This window comes from Egretta garzetta, unplaced genomic scaffold (genome assembly GCF_000687185.1).
Source record: "Egretta garzetta isolate BGI_Z169 unplaced genomic scaffold, ASM68718v1 scaffold367, whole genome shotgun sequence".
NCBI classification, from domain to species: domain Eukaryota; kingdom Metazoa; phylum Chordata; class Aves; order Pelecaniformes; family Ardeidae; genus Egretta; species Egretta garzetta.
In genome coordinates, this window is record NW_009260192.1 from 137,381 (window position 1) to 149,427 (window position 12,047).

At 36.9% G+C, this 12,047-nt stretch overlaps 1 protein-coding gene across 1 annotated transcript in view; it reads right to left on the reverse strand.

Annotated features, from left to right (window-relative positions):
* The window catches only part of LOC104129292 (ABI family member 3 binding protein), a 157,668-nt gene that overhangs the window by 94,445 nt on the left and 51,176 nt on the right, over positions 1–12,047 (reverse strand). Inside the window, exons 6-10 of the mRNA XM_035897581.1 lie at positions 9,030–9,091; positions 4,750–4,801; positions 3,628–3,690; positions 3,078–3,173; positions 245–322 (exon numbers count right to left, since the gene is read on the reverse strand). Coding sequence (XP_035753474.1) covers positions 245–322; positions 3,078–3,173; positions 3,628–3,690; positions 4,750–4,801; positions 9,030–9,091 — 351 coding nt within the window. The remainder of the gene's footprint in view (positions 1–244; positions 323–3,077; positions 3,174–3,627; positions 3,691–4,749; positions 4,802–9,029; positions 9,092–12,047) is intronic.

Genomic DNA, 12,047 nt, shown 5'->3' on the forward strand with positions numbered 1-12,047 from the left:
CACAAATATATGGTTTTAATTCTAAGTATTTTTATAAACCTAAAAATTGTAGCATCTGAATCTTTCCTCCAAAATGAGATTCAGATTTTTACCCACATCTACCACTCATGACTACTAATTCAGCTACATTATCCTCCTGCTTTCCAACTACTGCCTTTAACGGCAGATTAAGCAACACAAAGATGGATTTAATTTTAGTTTACATACTTGGCAAAGATGTTTCTAAAAATAGAATTTTAATTACCTGGGAGGGACTGTGGAGAGATTTCTTGAACTTCTGGTGTTTTGGATTCAGCAGGCCATACTCGAGTTTCATTCTTAGCTAAAGGGACAAAGACATTAGAGAGTAATTGCAAAGCTGTATCTGCTCTGTTGTACTACAGATTTATTTCTGTTCCACTTCAGTTTGCCAAAATAAACCAACATGGGTAAATGTGGAAAGCTCAATACCTTTAGGGATCAATGAATTTCCACTGCACAATCGGAACAAGCACCTATCTAGCTATTTTGAACACATGCACTTTTGGTATTTGTTGTTCATTAAAAGATATTTTAAGAATAAAATTTACAGCAAGGAATTTAATGCCTTACGAATCATTATTTCCACAGTGCAAAATAGTTTTCAGTGTTTCTCATTTGTCTAGTGTTTGAGCACCAACAACAAAAATGTTTTTCAAAATTCAAAGATGTAATGTAGTTCTAAGCATTATACAAGACTAGCCTTATAAATTTTCAAATACAATGGAATTGTCACACTAGTCATGGCCTTATTTTCCTTTACATTATTTCCAACAATTGCAGTGGTATGATAATAGCCTTCAATTCCAACAGATATGAAGATATTCCTGTGGTGGATATAAGGAAAATTTATTAATTTCGACTTGAGTAATACACCTGTTGATTTTTTTCCACTGAGGACTAAGGCAATATATTTTGTGGGTTTTTTTCTGGACTACTGCTCTTGTAAAAAAAAAAAAAAGTAAGTTTCTGAATAAGTAAACAGAAAAAAATATTTTGAGAATTCAATAAATATTCTGTGATACATTATTTTGACTTTTCTAAATAATACAGACTTAGAACAGTTGCAGTACATCAGCAAATCAGAATTAGTCATGACATGACATAAGTCTTATTGCATTTCATTGTAGACATACATCATTCTCAGACATCAGTGAAGGATATCTGTATATATTTGGACAATATGTCTTTCTGTCAACTATTTTACACATTTAAATTATTTCTCAGAGTATTTTTGCTTTCCAAGCAATGACTCTTCCCTGTTATACACTCCTTTGAAATCTAGTAGTCCCTTGTGTGTACACCCACGTACTTCTTGTTCTCTCGTAAGGAACACATAGTAAACAGAAAAGAACAAAACATCACTTGTCTGTGCTGGTTATTTTCACAAAGGTGCTTGTGTAATGTACCATAAAGAGTGGCTCCAAACTGGCATCACACCAGCTATTTTAGACATATCAGTGCATTTAAATTTAGAAGTCAAAGTTCTATGCTCAGTCAACTGAGAAAGTTAGATATCTCTAGGACAACTGAAGCTACCTTTGTCTTTTTCCCCATCTTTTGCTCATAGTCACATTCTGCCATTTTTACTGCGCATGCTACCGAACCTTATGACCTATCTGAAAACACAACATTGTTTTCCTGCAGAAAGATATAATTTTGGTAGAAAATGGAAACAAATACAGAAGTTCTAGATACTGTAGGCCAAACCTAATATTGGAGGTCTTAAAATGTGGTTTACTAAAAGTAAGGGGTATGAGAACTGGATTTGTCAAATATGGTCTACTGACCATATTTAATGGTACCTTTGTTATCTGCACAAATGCATGTTAAAATCAAGCTAGTAATGATACCCATCTTGTTTTCTATGCTTGCTGTTCAAAGACAATATTAGTAATCAAGTTAATGATGTGATTAATTTTATCACCATGTTTGAAAAACAGTAATTCTCTGTAATGTAAATACTGCAATTAAGTTTTTCCACTTAGCTTAAATTTTCACTACCCACAGATGATGCTAACAATATTTGTCTGTCAAATGCTGGTAAATACTTCCAGATACCAATTTTTAAGGAACTCAGCCTCAGTTCAAACATATTCATACTCAAACACGTTCAAACATTATTCTGCTGTGTAGCTCCACCCTTACATGTACACAGTATCTTAATAGGAATAAGCACTGCTGTTTTCTCACTGGAAATCAAGCCAGTCTGAGAATGTGCCATGGCCAGCAATGGTGTGGCAGAGAAAATGAAACAAAACAGAAATAAGAAAGGAAAAAAAATCTGACCCAGTTGTTCAGACTTCAGATTAAGTATTAAGGCTAGCCAAGCCAAAAGTCACCAGCACCAGAACTCTACTCGAGGGATCTCTGTAAGATGCACTGGGGGCATTATTAACGTTTTTAAAGATAGCTGTATTTCCCACAATTATGCTAGTCACAGATGATATGCTAGTTTACAGATCTTAAACAAAAGCCTCAATTAATCTTTTTCTTGTAGGTTTCAGGCATATTCACAAGATACGCATGAAACCCGTACTGATATCTTCTAATTTCTGGCTACTGTTTTTTCATGGATTTAGTCACAGGTAATATACAAGAATCTCTTCATGAAACAACTTCTCACATATACTCAATCAAGAGCTCATACAATTAAAATTTGCTGAAAATGGACAAAATCAAATGGACACACAAATTTCCATTTTTAAAGCCATATATTGAAAGATATAACCTATGAAAAAAATAAGTTACATTGTAAAACAAAACAAAACCCCTGAACAACATAAACATGACTGGTTTCCCTTTTTTCCTCTATGGATCAAAGCTACTGCATGTTTTTTTAAATGGCTGCAAAATACCTTAAAAACCTGTTCAGATGTTTTAAAATAAGTGAATTTCTATGAATCCTTATAAGTCCAAGCTAACCATTAATTAAAGAAAAAATAAAAATGGTAAGAGAGGAAAAAAAAAAGGACTTTTTTTTTTGCATACACGATCTCATATCACTACGCTTCTGATACTGCTCACGAACAATACAAGCTTAGCTTATTTCTGCTTACCCAGTTTTTTCCTGGATGCTTGAGGTATGTCATCTATTGTCAGGAGAGGAGGAAGTTTCTGCTGAGTTTCATTGAGACCTGGAACAATAAGGTGCACTACAAAGAAAGATGTGTGTAATTACTTCCATAAGAGATGAAAAATAGACAGTTTGCCCTCTGAGATATGTGAGCAACTACTATTGAACGCTTGGGAGTTTAGTCTGAATGTGTGGGAAATGGTATGTTAAAAAAAAACCAAGAAGAACAACCCCTGATCTCAATAAGATCTTTGCCACAGAACTGGAAGTATGAAAGAACTTTTTGGCTTAAGTAGAGACAGTGTCTTCTTTTAAATACTATGACAATAAAAAGATTCTATTTCCCTTAGGCTACGAAATCCTTGAATCATCTGTACCTCCTTAAAATGTAACAAATACTGTCTGAACCAGCTTCAAAATGCCCTTTGATATGCAAGGAAAGAACTATCAAGATCAAGAAAATTAAAAATATTTACACAGTTCTAATTTTCAGCTGAAGGTGAGGAAAAATAATAAAAATATCTTCTAGTCACCTAATATTGCTCCTGGCAGAGAAGAACTATCTGAAGTTTTTGACTGCGTCCGATTTTGAATAACTGTGGAGACAACACAGGGGTGTTAGAAAATAATTTAAAAAAATAACAAAACACGAAACAAAACGACACCTGATACAAGCCTCAGCAATCCGAAAACTTTCCCTCAACTTAATACTTGGAGATGAGGACACCATCCTAATCTTTTCTGTATTTGCGTTCAGTTTAAGAGACTGCAAACTGTGTTTCCTCTACATCATCTCTTAACTGTGCATCTCTTCTTTCCCCTACCGTATCAGTTTTATATCCTTGGTGAAAAATTATATTCTATGCTTATGTTAATATAGGGCCAGCTCCAGGCCATCTCTTTACCCTGCCATTCACAAGTCTTAAAAAAGATACATGTGAAGTAAATGCCAGTACAGTCATATTTTAATGGTAATTACTGTAATTTGCTTTCACAGCACCCTCCAGTGTTTTCTGGTCTCTGAACTACATCCAAAGACAATTTGCTTGCTTTTGTTACTTAAAATTATTCACAACACAATTTCTGTTAACAAGTTTTAATCTGCAGCTCATTTTCTTTCAGCTATCTTTAAGTAGTTAATTTTCAAAGATTACACTACTATACTACCTCTCACTAGTAGAGAGAAACAGGCATTTCTATTTATCTCTCTCCACTGACCAGGGAAAGGTGGAGAAGGGAGTCTAAGTCAATGACTGCACTGAAGATACACACCAAAAAGTTTGGTAGCATGAATCTTATCCATACTTCCACCCTTCATGCCTGACTATCAGTTTATGCACAGCTGGACATCACCATACCTGGACAATCCAGCTGAAAAGGAATGGATACTAGCAGCAATCAGAACTGATTGGTATCCATTCAATGACTCAACTAAGTGATTATTTATAATGCAACCTAATAGCTCATTTTACTAACACAGATAAGTAACAGCTTAATAGCAGTTGTAATTAAAGGATATGGTAGTTTGTGAAGTTCCACCTATTCTAAAAGGAAATTTTCATGACATTCACATCAGTCAGAATTTTTTTTTTCATTTTAATTTTAAGTTACTCTTGCAGAGCATAAGAATCAATTCAAAAAATATACACATTTACCTTGTTTGATTATTGTGACAGGGACCAACTTCTTATTATCACGCAGTGTAAGCTGAGAGAAGAGGAGAGAAAAAAAAAAAAAAGCCTTGGGATAACTGCCACAATAGTAATTGAACTTTCTTAACAAAAAGAAAGGGCTCTAATCCAATACTGCACCTGCCCCAAGCTAACACTGGATATGGCTCTGGCCCTAGTCACTGAAGGTTACACTATTGCTTCAATTCCCATGGGCTAGGATAATAATATTGCATTTTTATTTCGTTTTTTTCAGCTTGAGATATTTTGCTTCATAAAAACATGGTATTTGACACCTTAGGAATCCCCAGTCCTTTTTTTCTTTTAAGGATTTCTTGAGCACTCCCTGGGGAGTAGTCCAGAAAGCTAAGAAAAGCTGGAATACAACAAAACATCTGAAACATAAGCAATTACAAATTTGGTCACAGGATATCATTATATTCTCAGGAATAGTATATTTAGAACACAAACTATTCCAGAACCAGGTGTACATTTGTAAACTATCAGCACTTTTGGCTGCATAGTCTGCTTAAAGTAGATTAACTCAGAGTAATTTTATTTGGTGAAATTGTTTCCAAAGTATAATTGGCCAGCCACCCATGTTCTTCTCACATTTTTATGTTAAATACTGGGGACTTTTCTGCTGTTCACTTGTCTTTGACCCAGATTACTTTTCGCCTAAGTATGAAACTTTTCCAGCATTTTGATACCATGAAAATAAGGAGCACATGAATGGACCCCACATTTATTAAAGAGAAGAAAACAGCTGATCCCAAAGATCATAAAACAGTATTCACTACCACATGTAGGTACTAGGAACAACTTTTGAAAACTTAATAATACACTCAGGTGATGAGAGGAGGTACAGTGTAATGCCAGCAATATAAAAATGCTAAATACATTAAAAAGGATTTTTTTCAGTTATATCTGAGTTACAAGAAAGAAAATAACTCAAACAATTACCTCTCTATGTTAAATGTACACCACTAAAGGCAAAATCAGTTAATGTTCATCTTGCACCTCATGACATCTGGTCTACTTCATATAAAAGAACATTTGCATTAAAATTCAGCATTTGGTGACAAAAATTTAATTATTTACTATTTTTGGTCTATTCTAAATATTAAAAAAATCTTTAAAAGCAATGGTTGGGTACACATCAAACACATACCAAAGTCTAAGCAGCTGGGAGAAGACAGATCTCAACAAGTAAGATGGCCCTTTCCTCAGGGAAATGGATGGAGGCTGCTTATTCTATGAAAGCCATTGGTTTCTGCTTCCTAATAACAGTTTTGCATTGGCATGAACATGGTTTGAAATTAAGTTGAGGTTCAATCATTGTCATTAATGAAGGATACAAAATAACCTTACTTTTTTATTGCTTACTATTTTTCCTTATTATTAACAAGGTTTACATTTCTACTTTGCCTTCTAGTGAAAAAATTGTGTTAAAGATGATCAGCTTTTGAAGTAACCCTGCTCTTCATGTGACTAACAAGTGGAATGAAATGCATTTATTGTAAGCTGTTCGTTTTACTGTATTTCTCAGCAATAGCCCTACAATTGAATAAACAGCTTGCAAGTTGTAGTGAGCACTTGTGTAATTCCAGTGTGGAACTTCTTATCATAACTATTATCAGTCTTTTTACTAGTAAAAGGTTCTTGGCAAGAACAGCCTTTCTTTGTTGAATAATAATGGATGACTGTAATGACAGCAATATGAAAATGCTAAATACATTAAAATACATTCAAAATTTAGTTCCTCACTCAAGAACAAATCATTGACATGAAATCCATGTTCCACAGCTGCTGTAATTACACTGCTCACTTGCATAAATCTGCAAGGGCTGCACTGAAATCTACCACAGTGTTGTTAATCCTCTCTTCTTAGTCTCTAAAAAGTGACTACCTTAGATATTTCTGTGTCTAGTAAACTTTATTACTTGGACAAACTATTTCAGAAACATCACCATACCACCTGTAGGAATGGCACTATTAACTCTATTTTCCAGAAAGAGAATATAAAGCATATAGGTATTAGGAACATTAGTTATTAAAATGACTGGCATCTCCATGAAGGAAGGAAGATGGCAAATAAGGTATTTCTTAATTTCAGAGGAAAATCAGAGATGTAAGTTATACCATAATTCAGGCATCTTAACTTCTGACCATGTGCCTGTACCATACTGCATGAAGGACTGCAGTTAAACATCCTGTCAAACAGCATCTGGCAACACTACTTTAAGAGATATTTGTTCGTTCTGCCTCTCTTATATTCCCATTCTCCATAAAGCCACAAATAACTGGCATACATGTGAGAGACTCCTCAAGGAAGCCTGGATTGGGTAAGTTTTGGAAGAGCAGGCATGTTTTCTTTCAGAGTTTAACAAATGACAGAAGCTAAGGGTCCTACTTTTTGGCTGGAAAAATCAAGGAGGGCCCTACTTTTCAGACTGACATTATGAAATTACAGGAACCTAAACGGACAGAATAGGAAATAAATTTCTACTGCATCATCTGCACCCTATCACCACCCATTGTTTATGAAGGGAAAAAGAATGACCATCCCTTTTCTTCCCCTCTCATTAGTTGTAGCTCACACAGCCCAGGAGCTTAGTCAAACTTAAAGGACAAAGCCGCCAAAAGAAACACAAGCTGCTATGTGACCGATGTTGAAAGGGCAGAATGACTAGATGGATCAGTAATGTTGCTTTAATAAACAGCCTTTAAAAATGTGTCCTTACAGAGAAGAGTTAGAACCATGCTGACACAAGCCAGTTATGGCTTTGGAGCAACCTAAGGCACAAACAAAGTTTGGCCTCAAAAACACTTATTCTGTCTTTGCACTGATGATGCAATTGCACCACTGAAACACACCCCACCTAATACTGTGGAAACTGAAGTAATAATGTAAACTTAAGAGCTGGCCACTGTCTGCTTTTCAGCCTTAGTTTTATGGCTTTTTGCACAACTAAAGTGAGAATGATAAGAGAATTTTTAGAATAAACTACAGAATGTTTTCATGATATTTCTGTGGAGGGTGATAAAGCAGTACTGCTCTGGAGCTAAGCCCCATGAAGCTGACTAGAAAGACTAGTTGTTGGCTCCAGTTCTCCTTTCATGCTTAAGCTGCGCAAATATTTGGAAAACTGTTTTAGCTCACTTTCTCAGGACTTCTCTTGAGTAAATAGAATCCCTACTTCCACAGAAGCAGCATAACGGAGTCAGGGCCCTGGCACACAGGGTTTGCTAAGAGGAAGAAAGGAACTCAGGTTGCGGTCCAGATGCCAGAATGAATTACCTGGTCTTGGCCCGTCACATGTAACTTTAAAGATGCTTATGGGACCAATGCGAAGAATAGCAAAGTTGATTTCATCAACATAATGGGATGAGCACCTTCCTGAGTATCTAATCAACTGACTTCATATTACTCACAAATAAAACACTTTCTCTTGAATGTGAGACATGACTATATTTCCAGTAACCTAAGCATGACACTGCTCTAACTGTATGTAATGCTATAATTAAAGTATTTGTGTCCTAAATGAATACCTTATTATTCCCACAAGAAAACGTATGTAACAGACTGTGGTTTGATTCCTGAAGGAATTCCAGGTCTCGTAATTACAGATCACTTACAATATCGTACAATATGAAGAATGAACAACAAGAAACCATACATGACCATTTCCTACCACAAAAACACTTGGAAAATCAGAGACAGGAGAGAATTGTGAAGAATGAATTCTTCCCTTATAATAATCACTTATGAGTCAACCATTTAAAATGCCTGAAGTAACAAGATTCCTACAAGTTTTCTTGGGAAGTTATCCCATAGTCTACCTTATGGACAGTATTTTGAAAACAAAGCAGAACAAAAAAAAAAACCCCAAACCCCAGAAGATTAGGTGCTGAAACTTGCACTTTGATGAAAAATTAAAGAAAGGAAATATGAAGAAACCAATTTCATCTCATAGGAGAGGAGATAATGCTCAAAAGTTATTAATAAAATGCCTATTTTTCACTGTATTAAAACTAGTCTACTAACAGGTTCAATCTACAAATCCTCAATTTCTGCTTCAGCTCTTGGAAGCAGAAGGTATCTGTGTATGTGAATCCACAAACGTGTGAAACCCACACATGCTTGCTTGATAGCTGTTATGGCAAATGCCATAATCTTTTTCTCATTTTACTCTAACAGAGAAGCAAAAATTTGACCATACAAAACACAAATCTGGTATAAAAAATAAGACTGTTTTTCATACCTGTGTTTGGGAATTAGGTACCAACTTGTACATATTCTGGAGTTGTCCATTTACTTTTTTACCTGATTTGACAGAAAGAGAAATAAATACACAGAATTACTTTTCATTTTGTCGAAAGCAAAGCAAACCAAGTTTATTCATCTTTTTCAATAGTTAAGGAAGTTCAGAAGCATAATTACAAGGTATAAAAACACACTATGAATGGGGGTTTTTTGGTCCTGTTTCTCCAGACTAATTAATTCATCTGCAAAGCCTCTTCACATTTTGATAGACAGGAAATGAAATGTGTTCTGCAACAGGGGGTAAGAGAGCTGAAGTGGTCTTTGGGACTTACTAAAGAGAAGTCAGAGGTGCCTAAGAGGATCTTTTAATAAAATTACTATAACCACAACACTAATATGTAAGGAAGAAACTTGAAAGAGGAATTTCTGCATCCCATCTGTCAGGCAGGTACTAGGACTCGCTAAAAGCAGCACGTTTTAAGGTCTACAACAGTTAGTTTTGCTTTTAAATGCACTCTTCTAAAAGAGATACACATTTCGCACTGGCAATACAAAGCAGGCATATAATTTCTCTTTGGGTCTGATGTGGTTTCCTTTATCTCAACATATGAACAAAGTAACCTACAGATTTAAGCTCTGAAATTTTTCTCTTAGGTTTTTCTTTTTAGCTTCTTAGTGTTAGAAGCTTTTTGTGATGCAGCTACTAAGTACAGAGGAGAAACAGTCCCTCTCAGCACCTCTTATATTCTACAGTGATGCTTCAAATTTTGTCTACATCTTCCACCTTTACACGCTTCTGTTCCCTTTGCGTCAACAGACATGTAAACAAGAATCAAGCTAAATGTTATCATATTTCTCCACAATTCCATCCAAAAGAGATAAACAATAGAAAAAAGTTCAACTATGAAGAAATATCAACTGAGAGACGTTTAAGTTGACATGCTTTCCTGGAAAAAAAAAATAAAAATCTTTCAAAGACTTCGATACTTCTCAGGAACAGGAGCTACTCTTGGCCTAAAGACAAAAGTTTCACACTGACTTCATGAGAAAATCATCTTAAGATGGTCAGAAATAATCTACTTTCATCTCTTTTGTTAAAATTTGGTTAAATAATTGTTGAATGTTTGCCATGCCTTTTAAGTCTTTCTCAAAGCATGAATTAAAACCAGATTCTCCTCCCAACCCCTCCCAACATGTTTAGTATATAACAAAAATTTGGCCTGTGGATTCAACAAGCACAAGAACATGCAATAGGAATTTCAGTTCGTATATTCTTCAGTGAAGAAAATTTACAGTGAAGGATATTTGGTTTAGGCTGAGATGTAAAGATACATATATATGAAAAGACCTTGAGCTGCTAGAAGACAGTAAGTTAAAACAGAAAAAAAAGGGGACATTTGTGCTGATTGGTAAACTCCTGTGTAGACAGATGGTTACAAATTTAAAATAAATGTTCACTCCCTGTTTACTGCCCACAGTTTCTGTATTTACCTACTATGCACTGACAATATCATAGAATTATAGAATCATTTGGTTGGAAAAGACCTTTAAGATCATTGAGTCCAACAGTACCTGTCCACCATTAAACCATATCCCTCCCCACCACATCTACCTGCCTGTCAAATACCTCCAGGGATGGGGACTCCACCACTTCCCTGGGCAGCCTGTTCCAGTGCTTGTCAACCATTTCGGTGGAGAAATTTTTCCTGATATCCAGTCTAAACCCCCCCTGGAGAAACTTGAGTCTATTTCCTCTTGTCCTATCACTTGTTTCTTGGGAGAAGACACCGACACCCACCTCACTACAACCTCCTTTCAGGCAGTTGTAGAAGGCGGTAAGGTCTCCCCTCAGCCTTCTCTTCTCCAGGCTAAACAACCCCAGATCCCTCAGCCACTCCTCACAGGACTTGTGCTCCAGACCCCTCACCAGCTTTGTTGCCCTTCTCTGGACATACTCCAGTGCCTCAGTGTCCTTCTGGTAGTGAGGGGCCCAAAACTGAACACAGCATTCGAGGTGCAGCCTCACCAGTGCCAATCACAGGAGGACGATCACTTTCCTAGTTCTGCTGGCTATGCTATTTCTGATACAAGCCAGGATGCCCCTGTACTCCTTGCTGGTGAGGCCGCACCTTGAATACTGTGTTCAGTTTTGGGCCCCTCACTACAAGAAAGACGTTGCCTTGCTGGAACTTGTCCAGAGGAGAGCCACAAAGCTGGTGAGGGGTCTGGAGCACAAGTCTTATGAGGAGTGGCTGAGGGAACTGGGGTTGTTTAGCCTGGAGAAGAGGAGGCTGAGGATATTAGGAAAAATTTCTTCACAGAAAGGGTTGTCAGGCTCTGGAATGGGCTGCCCAGGGAGGTGGTAGAGTCCTCATCCCTGGAGGTATTTAAAAGGATAGATGAGATGCTTAGGGACATGGTTTAGTGGTGGGATGGAAGTGTTAGGTTAACAGTTGGACTTTATGATCTTAAAGGTCTTTTCCAACCTAAACGATTCTATGATTCTGTGCCGTTGGCTGCCTTGGCTACCTGGGCACACTGCTGGCTCATATTCAGTCTGCTGTCAACCAGTACCCCCTGATCTCTCTCTGCCAAGCAGCTTTCCAGCCACTCTTCCCCAGGCCTCTAGAGTTGCATGGGGTTGTTGTGACTCAAGCGCAGGACCTGGCACATGGCCTTATTGAACCTCATACAGTTGTCCTTGGCCCATCGATCCACCCTCAAACAGATCAATACTTCCACCCAGCTTAGTGTCTTCTGCAAACTTGCTGAGGGTGCACTCGATCCCCTCATCCAGGTTGTTGATAAAGATGTTAAACAGAACTGGCTCCAACACTGAGCCCTGGGGAACACCAATGAAAGCCTTGAACCTGAAAGGTGCTGTCAACTTTCCAATTACAAGATACTTTATCAGTAGATCAGAATGTAGACATACTGGGTAATAGCAAGCTCCCTGGATTTAGTTGCTGCAGAAGCACCCACCGAATACACAAGTCTACGCTGTAGGAAAAACAAA